General features: G+C 48.6%; 1 protein-coding gene across 5 annotated transcripts in view; it reads left to right on the top strand.

Annotated features, from left to right (window-relative positions):
• The window catches only part of Ube2v1 (ubiquitin conjugating enzyme E2 V1), a 28,683-nt gene that overhangs the window by 238 nt on the left and 4,887 nt on the right, over positions 1 to 23,558 (top strand). For 2 of the 5 annotated variants that reach the window (XM_048810839.1, XM_015479491.2), the window contains exon 2: positions 16,042 to 16,190. In XM_048810839.1, the coding sequence (XP_048666796.1) occupies positions 16,042 to 16,190 (149 nt within the window). Of the gene's footprint in view, positions 1 to 6; positions 43 to 6,939; positions 7,013 to 16,041; positions 16,191 to 16,226; positions 16,381 to 23,558 lie in introns of those variants that run through there. The other 3 variants (XM_015479497.2, XM_048810838.1, XM_015479502.2) reach the window with 3 other exon arrangements.

The following is a 23,558-nucleotide window of genomic DNA, read 5'->3' as shown; positions in this document are numbered from 1 at the left end:
GGAGCAGCCCGCACGGCCAGGCGTTGGCCGCAAAGTCCGCAGGTTAGGGACGGAAGTGTCGCCTGGCTGCCTGGGGGAAGAAGGGCATCTCCATGGGGCCGGTGGGAGCGGGGAGGGGCAGCGGCCAGGGCCGGGCTAGGGCGACCCAGGGGCACCCCAGCACTAGCAGGCCATATCTGAGGGGACAGGTGACTCCTCCTAGTGAGGCTGCGGAGGCCATCTGCGGGCGGAGCGGAAGAGGACGGGCGGAAGAGGTGCCTTGGGAATGGCAGCCGTGGCAAGGCCCCCCGCAGTGGGTCCAGACGTGATTCCTTAGAGGGGGACTTCTCCTGTCCTGCCCTGGGTCAGGGGGGCAGACCTGGAAGTGCCTGTCCGGTGGAGCCACTACTCCTTTTCACTTTTGGGTAACTGGGACAGACTGGTGCCTTCAGCTCAGAAGTTCCCCATTGGCCAGATGGGAGGGACAGATGAGAACTCTTGGGTGACTATGGGGAAGGACAGCCAAGAGGGAATACTCCTGAGGGAGGGACTCTGGTGGTCCCTGGTAGGTTCAGGGAAGCAGCACTTGGAGACTGGATCTCCTGCTGAGCACACTTAAAGGGGCCAGGAGGGGACACTTGAAGGAGCTGTTTGAGGATTAGCATTCTGCACTTGAACATCTGGAAATGGACTCAGATGGTCTTGGAGGTGGGTTGGTCATTGGCTGCGGACGATTCCTCCGAGGGGCTGATGGGGGAAGAGAGTTAGAGCCCGGAAGTTCAGGAATTTGGGAGAGATTCTCTACCTTTTAATGAGGAGGCTGCATCCTCAGCCCAGGAGGTACCCCCAGATAGGGTGATGGTGGGTTGCCTCTGATAGAGGGAGCAGACAGGGACACCAGCCTGGGTACGAAAGTCCTTGGGTGTAAGATAGGGCAGGCTCAGGAGGGGGATGGAAGTGTGGGGGACCTCATCTTCTCAGGATGTCTCTTCTAGTGTCTGAGTATGACTGATAGGGTAGGAACTGCTAGAATTGAATGCAGAGGATCTAATTAAAGTGATCCATCACAGACTGCCTTTTACATTGCCTTGTACATTTAAGTCAGCAGGGTCTCCCTGGAGCATAGAGGAGCCGGTGCAGCCTTTAACTAGATTTTGGTTTCAGTTGGTACATTGCTGAGTCAGTTCATTTACCAAAACACTACCACAGGCACTCCCAGGAGACAGAGGCTGAGTCAGGGCAGGCTGCTGGGGGAACTTCTCACCAGAATACCATCCCTGCCAGGTTGCTGTGAGCTGGAGAATGCAGTGTGTCCAAGGCAGCCATTGTTACCATGCAACTCAGCCTTGTTGGCAGTTGCTTGAGATCAGCTACCTACTACAGTCCAGTTTAACAACTCCTAAATTCTAACTTCCTGAGGCCCTACCAGTGTTAGAGGGCTTCATAAATGCTAGGGCAATCAGAAAACATTAGCAGCTGCTGTCTGGTGGACTCCAGGGGCACTCGGCATGGCTTAGATATAGAACAGGCTTTGAGGCACCCTATACTGGCCTTCCCAAAATGGACATTTGCTGAAGGCCTGTATGTCCTATCATAGATAGCAAACAGGATGGATGTAGCCCCTGTCCTTGAGGAGTTCTGTTCAAATTAGGGAGGAGGCTATTAAGGAAGTAAATAATTAAGAATATTTTCAGCCAGGTGTGGTAGTGAATACCTGTAATCCCAGCAACTTGGGAGGCTGAAGCAGGAGGATCCCAAGTTTAAATCCAGCCTCAGCAACTTAGGCCCTAAGCAACTTAGACTTGTCTCAAAAAAAAAAAAAAAAGAAAAGAAAAGGGCTGGGGATGTGGCTCAGTGGTTAAGCACACCTGGATTCAATCTCCAATACCAAAAACAAACAAGAATATTTTCACATACAGGGAGTGCTGTGAAGGAAATTGGGTGATGTGATAGTGTCCGGAGAAATGGTCAAGGTAGGCTTCTCTGGGAAAGTGGCATTTGAACTGAGACAGATGATGGAAAGAACCAACCCTGCAACTTGTGTCATAGGGAGGACTGTCCATGCCAAGGCCCTGTGGTGGCTCTGAGCTTGACATGTTGAAAGAACAGAATAAAATTCCTCGGTGTGTGAGGGAGACTTGTTATGGAGTCCAGTCATGGAGGTGTAGCTTTGGGTTTTATGAAGTACAAGGGGAAGCTATTGAATGAGTATCTGATATGAAATGGGCATTTAGGAAGTGTGTGTTTAATGAATGCTTTAAAATGACCTGTGGCCACAGGCAGTGAAGGTGTGTAGTACAGGCTTTCTAACCCTGAGAAGTTTGTCAGGTGTGTTGCGGAGCCTGTGCTCAGGTTTAAAGAGAACCTTTTGATTAATCTGTGCCCTTGATGCCAGGAGAGAGTCGTGAAGCCTTGAGTTCCTGCAGAGGCTGGACTTGGTTTCATGGTCAGCACTTGCTGCACCACCTTCCTCTCATTTCCCTTGGGTCTGTGATGTGTGCTTTCGCACAGATCCTGGAGAGTAGAACTGTGAAACATCCCTCTCAGTCCCTTAGGATGCCACACTGTGACTGGTGGATTTCTCCTGCCTTGTCCAGTAGTGCAGGATCTCAGATAGTGGTCCTTGATGTCACCCCGCAGCCCACAGACTTCCCTGACAGTGAACTAGAAACCAAGTGCAAGAGGAGTGAACCCTAGCTGGGCATGACTTCAAATTTGCATACCTAGGAGTGGCTCCCGTACACATCTGGTTTATGGCAGGTTAACCATGTGGGCAGTGGAGATTAAACAGTTGTCCCTTCTGTTCAAGGGTGTTTCCCAGAGAAAGCCAGAGATGAGAACTCATAGTCCCTTAGTAGGTCTCAGTTCCCCTATGTCTCACTGTGAGCCATCTTGAATCAACTGTAGTTAAGTGACTTTTGCAGTGTGGTCTCTGCAGTCAAGGAAGGAGCTCCATGTTGGCTCAGCCAGAGAGCCTGCAGTGTGCTCAGTGACGCGGGAACTGGCTTAGCTGGGCCAGTGCCAGCTGTTCTGTTAAGGGACCTCCAGGGTTCATTTCAGTGTTGATTTTGTCCCTTCCACATTAACTTTAAAATCACCCTGTTCCTTCCCCTCTTCCTCTTTCTCCTCCTCATTGTTCCTCCTCCATTTTGAATTGAACTCTACAGTAGTTTGATCAAAGTAGAGTACAACCGTGAATCTGCCTAATTCTAAAAGGCCACAGGGAGGTACAGAGCAGCACATTTGGTGGAGTAAATATTGTGAAATTACTGCTTTCGTGCTGCATGTGGTGCTTTGGAGCATTCCAAGGACTTTGCTGGCCTTTCCTGTTGTCTCCTCTTTGCGCTCACAGCCCCGTGAGCTAACAGGGCAGGTGTCAGTTACTGAGGGAAGAACTAAAAGTTGAAGGAGCTGGTGGCTGGCTGAGAAGTGGTGGTGGTCACACCAGAGCCCATTTTGACTGCAGCCCCCCACTGCACACACACCCTGCTCTAGGACCTTAGGAAACAGGTGGAAAGGCATGGATTTGACATGTTCTTCCTGAGTCTTGGAGTGTTTATAATCTTGGGAAAGAAAGGACTTGAATGAGAAGTGTCTGCCGTCCACTTCAGGAACCCTTTTTATAGCATCCCTAGCTATTGTGTGTCCCCTGCTGGGTCATGGGAGTTGGGACCGTTTTTAGGGAAGTGCTTGCATGTACCCTGTTCTGAGTAACACACCCGCTGGGCCTGGGCCAGTAGCTCACGTGCAGGTCCTGGCCCTGGTCTGCAGCAGGCCCTGGGACCTCTGTGGGTTGCCCACTGGACTGTTATCTCCGGCCCCATTGCCGCTTCTCCAGAGCCGGCATTGCGGGCCCTCAGCCCTGGGCCTCTGTCCACATTTCCGCCTCGGCCACGCAGTTTCCCTCGAGTTGATGAGAGTGGATGGTGTCTGGCAGGAGTCTTTCCTCAGCTTCACAGCCACCCTGTCACAGGTCCAGCCGGTGTAACCCCAGTCCCCTCCATCCCCCTTGTCGTCCTGTAACCAGAACACCACCTTTCTCCTGTGTGGAAGTCGGGAGACCTGCTTTGACTTGCCCTTTTCTAATACATTTTCTATACAGGAAGCAGAATGTCAAAACTGTCATTTCCCCTCAGAAAGCCCTTCCTGTTGCACTTGAAGAATAAACTCAGGATTTTCCCATGGCCCATAAGGCGCTGAGAGGTCCTGGCCCTGCACCCGCTGCCTCACACGGTGGCGCGCGCTCCTGGTGGCGCGCGCTCCTGTTCTTGCTTTTCCCCTGCTGGGTGTGCTGTGGCCCCAGGTCTTCACGGGCCCGGCTGCTTCTTATTCTTCGGGTTGCAACACTCCCCAGAAAGCTCATCCCTTGCCACCTCATGCATGGAATGGTTTTTTGTTCTGTTTTGATACCAAGGATTGAACCCAGGGCACTTAACCACTGAGCTACCTCCTCAGCCCTCTTTATTTTTTGAGACAGGGACTCGCTGGGTTGCTGAGGCTGGCCTTGAGCCTGTGTTCCTCCTGCCTAGCCTCCCAAGTCACTGGGATTACAGGTGCACCTCCGGGCATGGTTGCAAGGAGATTTCTTGGTCGCTATCCCAGGTGCCTGTTTGGTTTTCTTCTAAAGCGCAAGCTTACCTGAGTCTTGTTTCTTTTCTTGCATATTTTCTGTGCCTTTCGTCTGGCAGGATTCTGTCTAGTTCTCTGCTGTGTCCCTGCACCCGGTGTACTCCCTGACTTTATAGTCAGTTGTTCAAAAAATATTTGTTGAATGTTGCAGTGGGTTAATCCAGGGTCTTACTTTGATGTCACCAAATATGTCAGTTTGGCATGTGGGGAAACTGTATCTGATAGGACAGGAGCAAAGTGACCCTCAGTCTTCCCCAGGACAGGTCTCACCCTGGTGCTTTACTGTAGAGCTGACTGTGTCCTCGCCTTCCCCAGCCCTGACGCACTTCTTAACAGCTTCTCTGTCTCCACCCCGGGAGGGGAGGGAGGATCTGACCCTTGCCTCCTTGCTGACCAGCCTGACCCTAGCCTCCGAGGAGCTCAAGGTCTTCATTCTGTCATTGCAGTTTGCTTCCCCTAGAGCAACGGTCTCAAACTAGGGAGCATTCAGATGGCCTGGAGGCCTGCTGGAGTTCTGGAGGGGCAGGTTCCCAGCTGCGGTCTCTGAGGACCCCGCTGCATGAAGTAGCGCTCGGGGAGAACCCCCTCCTGGCAGGCCTCCCGGGCAGCCAGACCAGCTGCTCGCTCAGCTTTGACCTTAGCTCTCGGAGGTTGAGCCCTGTGCCTCCCTCCAGGCCTCCGTGTCTCCTGAAGTGGGAGCCTCCTGGGGCGGGAGCAGCCCCACACTCCTAGCCCAGTTTGCTGTCTTCCTGGAGGAGCCCAGAATCCCGCGGAGCCAGCAGCTTTCTTTTCGGGAGGACCCTGCAGCTCTCCTGTTCTAAGTCAAGGCTGGGGTCAGGCGCGGGCCTCGCAGCCTTCGCCTGCTGTGGAGTCCCTTTGCACCACAGATATTTCAGTATGTAGCTGTGCTTCTGATGGCTGTCTTAAGTGTCCCGCTCTACGCCGCGTCAGACTCATCACATATTCATGCTTTCTCAACCTGCCTGTTGTATTTTCTTCGTGCCTCCTGCAGCTGCTGATTTTTAAGTTTATATTTAGCCAAGAGAATTACTGGCTGCTTTTGATACTGACACAGGTCCAGGAAAATCCTCTGGAAAGAATTCTGAAGTAATAGGAACAAATATTTTCTTGTCAAAGGCCTTGGGTTACTGTGATATTTTAGCACCTTGGCGAGATTATCTTAGCATGTTTAGATTTTCCTTATCTATGTCTAGTTCTTACAGAGTCCATTTTTATATCCTCTATGTCATCACTTGATGCTGTTTTTCCAGCTGTATTTTAAATGTCAGATGGAAAAATATTGGGAATCTGAAAATTTAGGTTGATTCAGTTGATTAAAGTGCAGTAGGAATAAAACACGTTAGAATATTGGGTTTTCTGACCAGTTATGCTTCTGTTCTTTGGCATATGTGGACTTGGTTTTTTAATTTACTCACTGAAATGTTTTGTTTAAGTGAAATCGTGAGTTTGAACTTACACTCTCCATTTGGGATGGGCTGGGCTCCTGGTGACTGGTACAGCCTGAAGTCTGCAGGTCTCTGAACTCCACCTGTATTCAGATTTATATACCTAAAGTAGCCCATGAAATTCTACGACTGGGGTGCAGTTTGGCCATTTGGATTTAAATGCTCTTTTGTTTTGTACAAAGTGTTGATATATTAACTTTATGTGCAGTGTCTAGATGGTCTGGGATATTAGTAACATGCTTTCCTGCAGATTATATGAAACATAGTTCATTTTACAAAAGTGAAGAATACTTTCCCTGTGTGGTTTAGGTGAGAAACCAGTTTTCTCTCATTAAAAAAAAAAAAGTATATACCTCCTTAAAATTCTCGATCACTAAAAAAATGAAAATAGTACCAAATTTTACTTATATCAAAATTTAAAAACCTTAGCATCTCAATTATACGCTGTTGGTGTCCGATGTGTCGGTCACAGTAGACGGTTAAGACTGTTAATAGAAAAGGGAAGATTCTGCTTTTTCTTCAACCAGGAAACATTTATTGAGTTCCACTGTGTGCCAGATAGCTTGCTGGGTTCTAGGAAGGCAGATTGAATGAGTCACAGCTCTGCCTTGAGAAGCTCGGAGAGTGAGTCAGAATAAAAAAGAGAAAAGGAAACGGAAACAGAAAGAAAAAGTACAGCGCAGGCCTCGTGTGGAGATCCAGGTGTATAGGGACGGGGTTCTGAGAGGTCCTCTGCAGTTTACTGCCTTCCAAGTAAGATTTGTAGATTTTAAGATCATTATATTAAAAATATAATTTTTCTTGGACCTTAAAACCCATACTCACCCCAGGATGATTTTCATGATGTTAGACTCCTCTTTTGCAGATGTGTTGGGGTACTGAGGAGTGAACCCGGGGCCTCACGCATGCAGTTGATTAGAAGAACAGAAGCATAACTGGTCAGAAACCCCATATTCTAACATGTTTATTCCTACTGCACTTTAATCAACTGAATCAACCTCTGAGCCACCTTCCCAGCCCTAGACTCCCTATTAATGGTGCCTTGTTTGCTGTTTGTATTTTCAGAAATAAAGCAGAGATAGAATTTTGTGACATTGAAGTTATTCATTCTGAAATGATACCCCTAGTTAACCCCTAGCCGTTTGTTCATTCGCCCACAAACTTCTGAGTACCTTTTCTAGAGAGCTGAGTACTTCGGGCACCTTAGGGGCATCGGAGACACAGTACTAAACAAAGACAGAGATTTATTCTCATCACCGTAGCCAATGAAGTGGAAATGAATATGTCTAAAATGTTCAGTGGCAACAAGTCCAGTAAAGAAAAATACTACAAGATAAGTCTGCATGCCCTTGACCTCAGTGACTTGGGAGGCTGAGGCAGGAGGATCACAAGTTCAAGCCCAGCCTCGCAACTTAGCTAGACCCTATCTCAAAATAGAAAGGGCTGGGATGTGGCTCAGTGGTAAAGTGCCCCTGGGTTCAACCCCCGGTACCCCAAAGTTTTGATAAATAAATCAAGATGAGAAAATGGAACAGTTAGTCATTAGGTTGAGGAACAAGGGATCAACTCAGCCACTCCCGGCTTTGGGACAGAGGCAGAGCAAATGCAGAGGAGGAGAAAAGGTGGCACACTGGTGTGGCTGAGGCTAAGGGAGCAAGCAAGGAGTGACAGGGATTGGTGTGTGACGGTGGGGTGCAGGCCAGGGCAGGACTGGGGAGTGCTCTGGTTGTGGCAGGAAGCGGGTGGTGGGCGTGGAGAACAGCACTTTAAAAGAAACTGGAGAATAGACTAGGCAGTTAGGAATCTGGTGGCGTGGATCAGAGCAAAATACTGTGGAGACCGTGAGTAAGAGTGACCAGATTTGCAAATGGGTTGGATGTGGGAAGGAGTGCTTGTCAGGACTACGAGATTTAGGGTCAGGAGAAATGTTTGTGCCACACACCGAGACTGTGGAGTGGATGGTGTTTTGGGAGGAAGAAAGCAAGGGGGTCCGCTTTGGGGGTGTCTTTGAAAGGCCTCTTAGATATGGTGGTGAGAATGGTCAGGAGGCAGCTGACTGGAAAGGTAAACTGGAGGCTCCTTACTTGGATCCCCATCTGGGTAGAGTCACCTGGGGGATGGGACAGATCAAACCCTCAGAGAGCAGAGGTGGAGGGACCAGCAGCCAGGAAAGGAAGAAACCTGGGCTGAGGGAGGCAAGGAGGGTGCAGGGTGCTGTCCAGAGCACCAATAACCGCGTTATTCATTTATTTATATGAGGTGCAGAGACTCGAACCTAGTGACTCACACATGCAAGACAAGTGCGCTACCACTGAGCCACGACCCTGGCCCCTGGGCGAGCCTTTTGAGATTTTTTTTGCTAATAAGGAACAAAGAAGGTGGTAGCTGAAAGAAGGGTACTGGGTGAAGCAAGGGGCTTGTGGGGTTGATTGTTTTTCATGATGGATAGCAGTGTGCTGAAGGAGGTGATCAGTAGCATATTTACAACGTGCCAGGTCTTATCCAAGTGCTTTCCAGGTCTGAACTCACTCCTTCTCCCTTGCCACATGTTCAGGCAGGAGCATTGTGACCCCTGGTTTGCTGGGGCTCAAGGTAATGTGCCAGGCATACAGCCAACTTGCTGGAAGGCTGTGGAGTTGGAGCTGGGGCTGAGGCTCAGTGGTAGAGCACTTGCCTAGCAGGCATGAAGGCCCTGGGAGGGACTTTTCCAGCAGTACCAAGATCCCAGGTCTGTGTTCCTAATCCTCTGCTAAAAAATTATGGACTGTTCACTAAAGTATGTTCTGATTCTTATTTGTGGGAGTTTAGTATAGCCAACACTCCAACCTGCTCTTTTGAAATAGAGTGGTACACCAAATGGCTTTGCTTTCCTGTGGCATCCAGAGCTGGGTGAGGTGGGTCTGCACACACGGAGAAATGGGGTGGACTTTGTTTGCCCTTAATATAAAAGTGGAATTGCAAACCTTTTTATTCTTTTATGCTCTGTTTTTTAAATTTTTTCAACAAATGCTTATCTGAGACATAGACAGGCCAGTTGGTTTATTTATCACATTGTAAAACCAGGAACTTCGCTGCACTCCTGTGCATTAACACAGGCCACTGTAAATCTCAGCAGTCCCTCTGCTTCCCATCAGCCAGGCCTGGGAGAAGTTCGTAACAAGTTTTGTCACAGAATTGGTTTTGTTTTTTTGGGGGTGGGGGTACCAGGGGTTGAACTCAGGAGCACTCAATCACTGAGCCACATCCCCAGTACTATTATTTTGTATTTTCTTTAGAGGCAGGGTCTCTCTGAGGCTTAGTGCCTTGCTGTTTCTGAAGCTGGCTTTGAACTCGAAATCTTCCTGCCTCAGCCTCCCCGGCTGCTGGGATTATAGGCATTCACCATCGCGCCAGGCACAGAATTGGCTTTAAGCAAATGCTTCTGACTTTATATCCTGAAACCTTAGCAGTAGCCACCCCAGGCTGGCCTTGGCCTCCCAGCCTGTCCTGAGCATTACCTGGAGCCCTGCTGTGCCTTTTCTCTGGTGCAGCTCCCCACCAGTTACCCAAAAGTCCAGTCGTTTGGTGACATTGCCCAGCCTCTTCAGCTCTCAGTGAATCCCACAGTCGTGTGGGAGCCCTAAGAAGCGGAGGAACAGTCCCGTGGCCAGCTGCACTTCTGTGTGTGTGTGTGTGTGTGTGGTCTCCACTGAGATGCGGTGGGCTGCAGGGAGGCTCCTGTTTTTATTTCTTCTTAGCCTTGCGTTGCCTGGCGCGGAGCCTCGGAAGGATGGGTGATTATCATACTGAAAGAAGGTGTGCGTCCATGTATGTTACTGAGAGAGAGAGAGAGAGAGAATTTTTTAATATTTATTTTTTAGTTCTCGGCGGACCCAACATCTTTGTGTGTATGTGGTGCTGAGGATCGAACCCGGGCCACACGCATGCCAGGCGAGCACGCTACCGCTTGAGCCATATCCCCAGCCCTGTTACTGATAATTTTAAAAGTTTTTTTAGTTGTAGACAGACGCAATCTTTATTTTACTTATTTTTATGTGGTGCTGAGGCTCCAACCCAGTGTCCCACACATGCTAGGCAAGCGCTCTGCCACTGAGCCCCAGCCCCAGCCCTGTTACTGATAATTTATGTATAAGGCAGCTTGTTGTTGTTGTTGGGGCAGGTGAAAAGCCCAAATTTGCAGTCATTGAAGGTGTAGGGGTTTTTTGTTTGTTTTTTGGCTTGTTAATGTAGTGTCCAATTTGACACATGCTGAACACGATAAGCCACTGTGGTCCCTTGACCAGGAGCGTTGTTTTTTTACTGGGAGAGTGCAGTAATTTCTGATTTCTGCCTTCCTCTTCCCCAAACTTTGCTTTTAATTTTTGAGTTAAAATTAAAGTTGATGGCTTAAAAAATGAACTAAGAGCCTTCTTTACAGGAGCTTTCTGGTTTGTGGACGGGTTCTTCAAGATTCACCTAAAGGGTTAAATTTACCTAAAGTGCCAGTGCCAGTGCCAGGTTCTGCCTGAGCCGAGTGTGGGATGTTTGGGCTCAAGGAGGTCTAGGCCAGCACTCCACCCCTGAGCTGCGCCCAGCTCTGCCCAGGGGAGTTTTTGAGCCCAATTAGGTGCAAAATGGTGCTCCACGAATAGAGTGAGGCCCATGGACTTGTCCAGAGTCCAGGAGTGACTGTCCACTTTGAGCAGGACACCTGTTCTCCAACTTACCTCCAGTCTTGGCACTCTGTGGTTTTGAGCCAGATAGTAAAGAAGGTTACGAAGCCACGCCGTTCCTCTCACCACCCTCTCTTGTTCTTTGGGAAATATAGTTATTTCATTATATATTATTTATCTTAACATGCTCATTTGTTGCCCCCCTTTTTTAATCTTTATTTTTATTTTATTTTTTTAATGTGGTGCTGAAGAACAAATTCAGCACCTCACACATGTGAGGCAAGTGCTCTACCCCTGAGCTACAACCCCAGCCTCATTTGTTGCAATTTTAATTGAAAAAAAATTTCTCAGTCGTAATTTCTAATTTGACAAATAACAGTAGCTGTAAAACCCACATAAACAAAGAAAAGTCCTTGTTAGATTTTAAGGATGTGAAGGGGTCTGGAGACAAGTTTGAGAGCACTATTCAAATTGAATAAATGTGTATTATCATTACTTAGTATATAGTGTAGTTATTCTGATATTTATGTGTCTATTTCAACTCCTACTTGGAATATTTCTACATTGCCTAATAGATACTGACCAATACAAAGTTTTTCGTTTATTAAGCTGTTTATGATGCCTCTTCTGCAACTTGAAAATTGCTGGACTAAGGCATGTAGAGCACTTGCCTAGCTTGATCCCCAGCACCTCGAAAGTCGTCTGGTTTGAATTGTTCCATGATTCCAGGATTGCAGTTAAAACAGAAAGCTTACTTTGGCCTCCGTGATTCTTAGTTACTTTACCAAGTGCTGGCTTAAAATACATTGAGCTGACCTCCATATTTCTTTCCTATTTTTCTTTTGATACTGAGGATCAAACCCAGGGTCCTAACCCTAGACCTTTTACTATTTTATTTAGAGACAGGGTCTCGCTAAGTTGCTGAGGCTGGCTTTGAACTTGATCCTCCTACCTCAGCCTCCTGAGCTGCTGGGATTACAGGCGTGCATCACCACACCCAGCTGACCTCCAAATTTCTTTGGCTCAATTGTATATGGGGGTTTTGCACAAAATTAATAATATTGTCTATTTTTTTAAGTAATTGTATATTTAATTCAATAGAAATGTGTATTGAAAGTATAGTATTAATTACCAAAATAATATTTGTCCTACTTCACAAATTCAAATTAAACATCTGAAAAAATGTGAACTTGAATTCATCATCTATGTTGAAACTAATAGCAGTGATCTTGTGATATTCAGATGTTAGAACTTCTCAATCAGGTCTGCTTGTTAGAGGAGAAGGTATCACTTGAGCCATAAATAGGATGTTCTCTGCTGAAGTCTACAAGATGAATAGCACTACTAAAAACAGTCCTTCCTGGCTTTTAAATACCTGACACAGAAAGGAACCCATTATTGAGGTCAGGTGTCATGTAACTGAAGGGGACATGGCTTACAGTTATCTAGAGGGAAGAGTCTTCTAGGAGAGAAGAGCAACTGCAAAGGCCCCAAGGTAGGGACCTTGTCTGAAGCACAGCACAGGTGGCTTAATTCCTTTTTTTTTTTTGCCATTTTGCTTTGTTATAGTAGAAGAAATCAGAACCTGGTGCCTGCCAGTAGTTCCAGCTAGGTGCCTGCCTGTGAGTCAGGTGATTTCGTAAGCCCAAGAGTTCAAGGCCAACCTGGGCAACATAGCAAGACCCTGTCTCCAAAAAAAGAAGAAAAAGAAACCAAGGGCCAGGGCTGTGGCTCAGTGGTAGAGCACTTGCCTAGCACGCGTGAGGCACTGGGTTCGATCCCTGGCACCACATACAAAATAAATAAAATAAAGGTAGGGTATCCATCTAGAACTAAAAAAAAATTACAAAAAAAAAAAAAACAACAACAAAGAAATCAGGAAATTCTGGTTTAGGAGGAAAATCACCCATAATCCTTGCACACACAGATAACCATTGTTAACATCTTAGTCTGTGTCCTTCAGTGTTCTTAAGCTTCTTGAGATGTCTCTTACCTTCTGTGTTGGTTTGCTCGGTCTTCCATAACAAAATGCCACCTGTTGGGTGGCTTAAACAACGAATTTACTTCTCCTGGCTCTAGGCTGGAAGTCCAAGGTCCAGTTGTGAGCAGGCTGCTTTCTCCCGAGGCCTCTCCCTTTGGCTTGCAGATAGCCATCTTCTTGTGGAGTCCTCACATGATCTTCTCTCTGTATATACTTATCCCTGGTGCTTTTCTCTGGGTCCTAGATAGGGTGGGGTCCTCCCCAAGAGCCTCGTTTTCATATGATCACTTTTTGTGGGGAGAGGCCGTGTGGGGATAGAACCCAGGGCCTCTCACACGCTAGGCAGGCAGCCTGCAATTAGCTGGACCCCAGGCCTCCACAACACTGTCCATATACAAGAACCTCAGATACTCAGTAGCCTTCCTAGTAATTGCTCCAGTGTTCTCTTGGCTTTCATTTTTATTGGGGTAGGCTTATAAGTTACCAGTAATAATAGTAGAAATGCACGCTGATTTTTTTTTTCTTAGCTAAATTAGGATTATTTAACTTTGTTGAGTAAAATTAATAATATTGTCTAGCTTTGTGCCTATAATGTCACAAACATTTCAATTTTATGTCTTTGAGAGGGGACTTAATTCCACATAGCTGAATAATCCTCTCAGCCATACTGCAGATGAATGAAAAATGCCAGTGTTTTTCTAGCCAGCAGTTCAAGTATGGTTTTTGCTGTTTCCCTTCAAGTACTATATGTGATAGTTCATAATTTTTTTTCCAGTCAGCTGACTACTTATATTTATTTTAAAAGCAATAATTTAGTCAAATGCAACGCCGTATACCTGTAATCCCAGTGGCTTGGGAGGCTGTAGCAGGAGGATCACAAGTTCAAGGCCAGCCTCAGCAATTTAGCAAGACCCTGCCTCACAATAAAAATAGAAAAAAAGGCTGGGGGTATGGCTCAATTGTTAAACACCCCTGGATTCAATCTTTGTACCAAAAAACAAACAAGAGGAATAATTTACCATTGTTGTAAATGGGAGGTTAAGATACTATTATTTGTCCTAAATAAGTTTTTCTTTCTTTTTGTCCCCCCGCACCCCCACAGTAATGGGGATGGAACCCAGGATCTCACAGTCTCACAACACTAGACCAGAGCTGTACCTCGGCTACACCCCCAGCCTCTGAATAAGTTATTCTTAAAAATGTATTACTGAGCAGGGTGCACGCCCGTAATCCCAGTGTCGCAGGAGGCTGAGGCAGGAGGATAGAAAGTTCAAAGCCAGCCTCAGCAACTTAGTGAGGCTCTAAGCACCTTAGTGAGACCCTGTCTCTAAATAGAATATTTTAAAAATTGGCTGGGGATGTGGCTCCGTGGTTAAGCGCCCTTGGGCTCAATCCCCAGTATCCAAAACAAAACGAGAAAAATGCATCACTGTAAATGAAGCTTTGGTCACACCTAGCGTCATCTAATGTGCCATTATCGGCTCTGTCCTTCCAGTTGCTCAGACCTAACCCTGGGACCTGTAGTTGCTGCTCCTCACACTTCACAGCCCCAGACAGCAGAGTGTCAGCTCAGACCTCTGCACCCAGCCTCCGTCACAGCTGTCACCTCAACAGGTGGCTGAGGCCTCTGCCGGGCAGTCGCAGGAGCTTCCTGCCTGCGGTCTTCATTCGCAGGCGGGGCCCTGGTGGACAGCCCTGGGTCCGGCCCATCCGGCCTCTCCTGCTCTCCTCTGCCTCCCTCCCTGCCCTTCTGTCCACACCTCCCTCTTTGCTTGCTCTTCCTTCTGCCTCGAGGCCCACCCTCAGCATCCTTGGGTCACAGTCAGTCCCTTGCCTCCTTCAGTCATGCCACCTGGTGACAGTAAGTTAAAGCTGTAGCCCTGCCCTCCGTCACTTGCTGCAGAACACCAGGCTCTTCGCTCTTCCGTACCCTCAGCTCCCGTTGTCTGGGCAGCCGTGGGCCTCACCGAGTGGAACTCCACGAGAGCAGCAGCGCTGTTCTGTCACTGCCTGTTGCCCAGGGCCTGGAGAAGCGTCTGACACACACGGGGGTCAGATGCATATTCTGGTTGGATTAATACTGGCCTGTGTCCTACTCTTAGGGAAAGACTGATGTATACTGGGGAACCTCTCATAGTCTTGGGTCCCTCCTCTGGGCCTCTCTTCACAGTTACGTGGTAAGTCCTACTGAGAGTCTGACCAGATGGAGAACCAGCATTCAAGGCATAGGCAGCTTGTAATTTGTCTAGATTCTGAACTTCACCCCCCCCCCAAAAAAAAAAATAGTGCAAATGCCAGAGAAGATGGGGGAAGATGGAGGCCAGCAGGAGAGGTTGGGGGCAGCCCTAGTAGAGAGGCTCCATGCCCAAGCCAGGAAGAAGGTTGGCGTCCCCCTCCCACGCCCACCCTGAAGGCCCTGGGGCCTAGGGTCTTTTCTGGAGGACACCTAAGCATGGCTGAGGCCTGTGTGGACTTAGGTCCTGTGGCTTGATGCCGGAGTGTTGCTCTCCTGAGCTCCTAGCCGAGACTTGGGGTTTTTGGAAAACAGGTAAATTAGAGAACTGGCTGCCACCTTCCACGTTTTCACCAGTCAGGAGAGCAGCTGACACAATGGAACATTTTATCCATGGCACCTTCGCTGGCTCTTGGTTGATTAAGTAAACACCATTTTTATTTGATCTGTCCATGGCCGCTTTTCCTCCTAATGTCACTTGAGAGTCATTCCAACAGATGAGCGTACCCTTTGCCTCAGGAGTAGGTGTTCAGTCCAGGCCTAGTGCCACACACTGGGACCCAGTGACTCAAGGCTGAGTTCAAGACCAACCTGGGCAACTTAGTGAAGAAACCCTACCACCAAGCAAAAGTGGAAAGGCTGGGGGTCGCTCAGTGGTAAAGCACCCTGGGTTCAGTCCCCAGTACCAAGAAAAGAAGGAAAGGGAACAGAAGAGAGATGTCATGAGAGCAAAACCAAAGACGTAGCCCGTCTCCGTCAGGATACTTTGGTGGGCACTTGGTGTGGGTGGTTTTCATCGCACTCTCGTGACCCACCGGATCAACATTTGGACATGTAAAAATTGATGAAGTGTGTCAGATGGCTGGGGTTGGGGTGTCTAAATTTGGTTATCCAGCCCCGATCATGTCACCTGTCACAGAACACGAGCTCCTTCCCTCTGGTCGTGCTAGTTTTTGTAAGTGGCTCGTCTGAGGCGGGACAGCCGTCAGGAGCTGTGTGCATGTTGGCGTCCGCATCGCCAGGTAGTGTAACAAGAGCCGGCTCTGGGCTCGCAGTCCCCTGTAGTTGCTAGTATCTTGAATTTCTTTCCATTTATTTTAGGAGTAAAAGTCCCTCGCAATTTCCGACTGTTGGAAGAACTCGAAGAAGGCCAGAAAGGAGTAGGAGATGGCACAGTTAGCTGGGGTCTAGAAGATGACGAAGACATGACACTTACGAGATGGACAGGGATGATAATTGGGCCTCCAAGAGTAAGCGTCGAGCTACGGCTATAAATGTCAATGTCTTAAATTCACTGTGCCTCCTTTTAAAAACACACTAGCCTTATCGCGGAAAAAAAGCTCACCCATGGTATATTTTCTGAAATGTGGCTATTCTTTTTTGACCAGTTTCAGTTTATATATGTGAACCTCCTCTGATGCTGTTTAATCCCTCTAAATGGTAAGCAAAAACCTGTTGAGACTCTGTGAATTTACATGTCACGTAGTCAGCGAGGTTGAGATCGTTGAACCCTTGGATGTCCTTCAGAGCAAGCTATCAAAGAACCCGACTCCAGGTCTAGCCAGCAGCCCCAGGCCGGTCCCAGAGGAATTCGGGAAAGCCTACACAGCTGTGGTTTCGGCTCCTGGTTTCCCAGGTCTGCTGTACCTGTGTCCTAATCCGAGGAGCCATTCAGCAAAGGTCTGGCTTCTGTCTGTCAGCTGTGCTCTGTTCCAGGCATTGACAGGTCCAGAGACCTTTGCCAAGAAGGGCCAAGTCAAGAGGGTGGGGAAGATGACCTTTCAGCTCTGTGATCTCAGTTGCCAGCGCGACTCCCTGTGGCGTGGTAGCACTCCATCTCCCAGTTGAGGAAACAGACCAGGGGAGTGAAGTCACTTGCCCAAAGTCACATAGCTGCTCGGCCACGTCTGTGTGACTGGAGCTTGTGCTCCTCGATGACCACCTGCCACATTGTTCCCCGTGTTTATATTTTGGGAGTTCATTTGCTACCATTATAGAATTACCCAGAGTGCTCACTACTATAGTAACTTGACGTAGAAGTCAAGAACCAGATTCCTATTAACATGACACTCATTTCAGACCGGCTGCGGGAGATTTTGCTGAATGTGCTTAAGGATGACGACATCCACGCCTCCTCTTAACTGCCTACAGGCTCTGAGTTTGCACTATGGGGTGGAAGGATGCGGGACGGGGAGCAGGCAAGAGCCCAGCTCACTGTTGGGGCGCACTGACTTTCATCCTGACCATTGGCACTCGTGGTGCTCAGCACCTAAAAAGCCACTTCATGTTGCTTTTTGAGTCATTTTTGTGACCCTGTGTTTTGTGGGGTGTGCACATTTGATAATGTGCTTATTCGTTTCTTTATCCTCTTTTTCCTATGAAGAAGTCTTGTTTTCCATTGAGATGATTTTCTTTGCTGTCTCTGAAAGTTCACTATACGCTTTTGGCTTCTTCTCTGCATTTCTTCTCTTAAGAAAGGTTTAGGGTTGTTGAGGATGAGACCCTTCTTCCTTGTCCTTATTCCCAGAGGACCTGGAAATGACTCAGAATGCGGTAGTTGTTCAGTGGATTTGTTCAACCGGTTCCCTCATTTATAGTTCCCAGAAATAAGAAAATCCTCGTGTGTAACACTGAGTCCACTGAATACCACTGAATTAACATACTTAACAAAAAAAAAAAACAAGCCACGCGTGGGAGCACATGCCTTTAATCCCAGCGACTCAGGAGGCTGAAGCAAGAGGATCACAAATTCAAGGCCAGGCTCAGCAACTTACCAGACTATGTCTCAAAATTAGCAATATAAAGGACTGGGGGTATGTGTGGCTCAGTTGTAGAGTGTCCCTAGGTTAAATCCTAGTATGAGGGTTAGGGACAGTTGGTAAGTTCTACTGGGAATATTCTATTCCACCTGGAGCAGCTTGGGTTACCCTGAGTTTCAATTTATCTCTTTCCAAAGGGGAATAAGTTTTAGTAAGTAGCTATAGTATGCCAGATGCTTTCCATATATCTATTTGGTAAAAAGGTTTATTGAGGTATAAATTCCTATATTATAGAATTCACCCTGTTAAAGTGTATAATTCAATGGTTTTTATCACATTAGTTGTGCAAATGTCACTATTTTCATCACCCCAAAAAGAAACCCCCTATTTATCAGCAGTCACTCACTACCCCCTACTTTGAAACCTTGACAGACATTAAACTACTTTCGAGTTCTACGAATCTGCCTCTTTTGGACATTGCCTATTGGTGGACACCGTGTGTCATCTTCTGGGTCTGGCTCCATTGGCCTGTTACAGTGTCTCTCAGTACTTAGCTCCTTTTATGACTGAATATTTTATTGTACGGATATACCATATTTTATTTATCCATTCATTAGTTGATTGACATTTGACTTGGTTCCTGGAGCTGTGTAATGATGGTGGGAGCATCTGTATGGACATGGATTCTCAGTTCTCCTGGGGATGCGCCTAGGGGTAGAATGGCTGGTCAGGTGGCAGTGGTGTCTCACGTTTTGAGGAAGTTTGCCGGAACTGCTGTGCCGCTCTCCATCCCTCCTAGCAGTGCGTGGGGTTTTCGTTTCTCGCATCCTTGCCCATACTTTTATCTTATTGTCTGTCTTTGTACCCCTGTAATTTTGATTAACCTTTGGTTCTCCAAGGTTAAAAACAAAAGTCATAAAAGGAACTCTCTGCTTCTAGATGTGGCCTGTAACCAGTCAGTTTTATGATTGGTGTACAAGATATTTAGTCAGTAGTTGGCATAGTAACATAATTATTAAAGATAATAATTCTTTTTTAATTGTTTTACCCAAGAGAAAGTCTTCCATTAAAATTTAAAGGCAGGGGCTGGGGATATAGCTCAGTGGGTAGAGTGCTTGCCTTGTGTGCTCAAGGCCCTGGGTTCAATCCCAAACACCACCAAAAAATAATAGAAGGCAGGGACTGGGCACATACCTGTTGTCCCAGCTGCTAAGGAGGCTGAAGCAGAGGATCACAAGTCAAGGCCAGTGTGGGCAATTTAGACCCTGTCTCAAAATAAAATTAATAAAGGGCTGAGATAGGGGCTCAGTGGTAAAGTGCCCTAGGTTCAATCCCTAGTATCAAAAGAAAAGAAAAGAAGAGGCTGAAGCATAGCTTAGTGGTAAAGAGGATCCCTGGGTTCATTCCCCAGCACTGCAAGGGGATGGAGGGGACGATGCTGAGGATGTGGCCCAAAGGTCGAGCACGTGATTAGCATGTGCCTGGAGCTCGATCCCCAGCATCATATTTTTTTTTTTTTTTTTTTTAAGACAAGGCTGGGGGTGTGGTTCAGTGGCAGGTGTCTGCCTGTCATGCACAAGGCCTTGGCTCAATCCCAGCACCCTAATAGAACTTTTTTAAAGGCATGAACCATGCGATCCAGTAATGCTGCTAGGAATTCACTCACCAGCTTTTCCCAATGACACCAAGACACTAGAGATGACCTCCCAGCACCCTTAATATCCTATATGCCACTTAGTATGTGTGTCTCCTTCTTCCAATAGCTGAGGTATAATGGTCTCTCTGTGGCATTTAAGTGAAAAAAACTCCCCAAGAGTACATAGAGTAGCCTGCAGTTGGGTGGGGGGTAGGAGGTCGTCCGTGTGTGCCAGTGCTGGGCGCTCAGAATGTCTTTGAAAGAACACATAAGGAGCTGGTGACATGAGTGGGCCTCTCCAGAAGGAAGTGGCCGGCTTGGCCAGCAGGGGGAGAAAGCTTGGTTTCTGCCTTTTCGTACTCAGTGTCTTATTTGAGTGACACTGTCTCTCTCTCTCACACACACACACACACACTCACACTCTCTCTCACATCTCACACATACTTTTTTTTTTTTTTTTTCCTCTTTTGGAAAAGTCCTCTGAACCTCAAAGCGAAGCTTCCCATCTCTGGCAGGCTCTGGCACATATGGCCGTCCAGAGCACCGGGTGTGGACTGTCTTCTTTGTAGCTAGTCCACACAGTCCACCTGCCTGGCACTGCACTGGACATTCTTGTTGTTGTCGTGGGGTTGTCCTGTGCCTTGCAAGATGCTTAGCAGCCTCCCTGACCTCTACCCACTAGGTGCCATTAACACCCCTGTCCCGATTGTGACATCCATAAATATCTTCAGAAAATGCTAAATTAAATTCCCCATGTCCCTGGCATGGGGGCAGAAATGGCCCTGAATGGGAAGCACCCTCAGGCCACTTAAATGCAGGTGAGAGCCCAGCTGTGTCTGTGCACATGCTCACCCCACAGTGCTGCGCCCATGTCCAGAAGGGCAGAGCATGACTCCCAGGGCACAGGAGGAAAATGAAAGCGCTTCGCAGTTTGGTCAGTCCCCACAGGGTGAAGCTCTCAGCAGGGGGCACACATACCTACCTGCTCTTTTGAAGAAAAACAAGACCAGCTATGCATGATATTTTGCAGTCAGGTTTTTTTCTTGAAGTTAGCAGATGGTGGACATCTTCCATATCAGTGCACATTGGCCTGTCTTTTTAAGCAGCTTTCAGTTATGTGACTGACACCTGAATGTGTTATAAAAAGTCTCAGCGATTCTGAGCATATAGCGCAGGAGGCTAACTTCATTCTCCTTGAGGCTAACTTCATTCTCCTTAACTGTCTGCATCACTCAAGAAATTATATCAGATTTTCCCCCCCAGCTTTGAAATATAATTGAATAAAAGTTGTATACATTCAAGTTGCACAGCTTGGTGGTTTGGTATACATACACATTTTATAATGATTACCTCATTCAAATTAGCACATCCGTCACCACAGTTGTGTGTATGCAGTGTGTGCGCATCTGTGTTCCTGGTGAAGACTTTTAAGATGTGTTTTCACCAGGCGTTGTGGTGCACATCTGTAATCCTAGCTGCTTGGGAGGCTGAGGCAGAAGGATCACAAATTGGAGGCCAGCCTAGGCAAGACCCTGTCTCAAAATAAATTTTTTTATAAAGGCGCTGGGGTGTACTGCAGTGGCAGGGCGCTTCCTGCCATGCATGAGGCCCCGGGTTCAGCCCACAGCACTGCAAAGGGAAAGAAGACGTCCTTTCTTAGCAAATGTCAAGTAAAAAACACATCAGATCCCCGGGATTTGTACATAACTGAAAGTTGGTCCCTTCGACCCTTTTCCCCCACATACCAGCTCCCAGCAGCTACCACCTTGCTACCATCTGCTTCTGTGAATTCAGGCTTTAAATTCCACATACTAATAAGATGGCACAGTGTTGGTCAGTGTCTGACTTATTGAGCTTAGTTCACTGTCCCCCATATTCATCCACGTTATTGCAGGTGGCAGGACTTCAGTCTTTGTGGGCAGATTCGGGTGTTCTGTCCCCCCTCGTCCATTCAGCCTTTAGTGGACACCCGGGTCGTTTGCACATCTTGGTTCTTGGGACGATGCTTGGGAAGCAAGAAGGAGCCTTGCAGATCCTGCTCTTACTCCTGGGCTGCTGTTTCCACTGAGGGTGGTCAGTGTAGGGAGCTGCTCAGCTGCGTGTGGCCTGGAAGGGCACAGTGGGAAAGCGTGACCGCCCGCTGGGCAGAGGAGGGCGTAGGGCAGGAGGACCCTGGCCCTTGTGGGCTGCCCACAGGAGCTGGGGGCAGCACTGACAGGAACAGCCCTCCTCCACTTCACGTCAGGCCCCTGCGTATGACTGGCGCTTTACTCTTGGGCTGCAGGGCATTTGGGGGGCACCAGGACTGAAGTATAGAAGTGAGCAGCACTGCTGCAGGGGGCCTGTGGCCCCAGAAGGATGTCACCTAGGGGGGATGAGGGAGTGTGTGCAGGGGACACTGGTGCCCCAGTGCTGGGCCACAGCATGTGCTGCCGGCCAGCGCCTGCCCGCCTCCCTCCCTGCTCTGGAGCCTGCCTGGCGCTGCAGACTCTCCTCCTCCTCCGCTGACTTCCCGCTGAAGTTCTGCCAGGCAGCGACACGGGATAGCCTGAAAGCCAGGAAGACGTCGAGGGGACTTGCTGCGTCCTGTCTCCCCTTCCTCTGTGCCCTCAGTGACAGCCCTTCCTGCTGGCGTCAGCAGTGGTCCAGCCCACGGCATCCCCTGCCCTCCTGCCCCAGGCAGCAACCAGGCACAGCCCCTGGGGAGGCCGAGTCCGGCTGTCGGGGCCTCTCCCCAGGCCCCAGGGTACAGTTCTGTGGCAAGTCTCTGCTGCCCCTTTCTGTGCACTTACCTACTGTTTACATCCTGAGCCACTCAGATCCTATCTGTCTACTTATTTATTTAGACACTGGGGATGGAACCCACGGGGGCCCTGCCATGAAGGTTTTTTTTTGTTTGTTTTAAGTTTTAAGTGGACACAATATCTTCATTTTAGTTTTCTGTGGTGCTGAGGATTGAACCCAGGGCCTCACGCATGCTAGGAGAGCGCTCTGCCTCTGAGCCGCAGCCCCAGCCCTTTTAGGTACATTTAATTGGCATAATTGTCCAGGTCACGTGTTCCATAAAGCAAATGCGGAGTCGAGAGCGAGGTTCCTTCCAGAAGCCATGTTCCAGGGCTCTCCCCAGGAGCTCTCTCCCCTGGACCGAACCCTCCAGCAGGCCTGGGGAGCACTCGGGACAGAACACGAGGAGGAGGCAGAGCCCGCTTTCTGGGGAGGAGGTCTTGCGTGGGCTTCCGGCTGGCCTTCAGGTGTCCGCGCCCCCTGGGCCTGAGGCAGTTGACCGTGTTCCAGTGAAAAGGCCACTTGAGCCTCAGTGGCCAGAAGTCCATTAGTTCTTTCACTTTTAATCCGTGTGAGTGGGCATTTTAGAATTCGGCTTCGTGGCGTGGAGACCAGCGTCCTGCCCCGGAGCTGCGCCTTCCCCACTTCAGCCTGTAGATAAGTGAGCCGCAGGACGTGCCGGCAGGTGACCAGGTTGGTGTTGCCAGCACTTTTAGGGGCCGGGGCTGCAGCTCTAGGGTGGGCACTTGCCTGTCGTGTGCAGGGCCCTGAGTCCCATCCCCACCAGAACTGAAAGGGAGGCCGTGTCCATCGGGCCCTCTTCTGTCACGTTTTCTGAGAGAACTTTTTTCCTTTGAGGAAACACATGAAGAGTGCAGAGCGCGGCGTCCCCTCCCACGGGGCAGGTGTCGGGCGCTGGTTCCCATGGTCTTGCTGGTGCTGAGCCTCTAGGTGGGCCCCGGGGGAGGCAGCCTGGCTTGGTTGGCGGGCTTAAGCCAGCGGAGCCTGTCCCCTGTGGGAGCAGATGCAGGGGGGCAAGAAGAGCAGAGGCTGGGGGAGTTTCATATTCTCTTTAGACATCATTAAGCGCCGCAGCTCTTGCAGAACAACTTTGATGCTATATGAATTCTGCCACTTTGCTAGCACTGATATGGCTCTTGGGTCCACCTACAAAAGGCAAACAAAACCAAATTACTCTCAGGGTCTCCGACAGCCGCATGCCGGGGCTAAGCCACAGCACGAGCTGGTGAGAACGCAGTTCTTAAGCGGAACGTGCTGATCACAAAACCATACCTGACATGCAGGACGCCCCCGGGCAGGGTCCCCTCCTCCAGCCACTGTTTTTCCTTTGTGTCCCAATTTGGGAGAAGGCAGGGGTAACACTGGCCCTTGGCAGGACTCCACCCTGCCCAACTTGGCTGGACAAGAATGATCTGCTG

Source organism: Marmota marmota, unplaced genomic scaffold (assembly GCF_001458135.2).
Source record: "Marmota marmota marmota unplaced genomic scaffold, marMar, whole genome shotgun sequence".
Lineage (NCBI taxonomy): Eukaryota > Metazoa > Chordata > Mammalia > Rodentia > Sciuridae > Marmota > Marmota marmota.
This window is presented reverse-complemented; position numbering and strand designations above follow the sequence as displayed.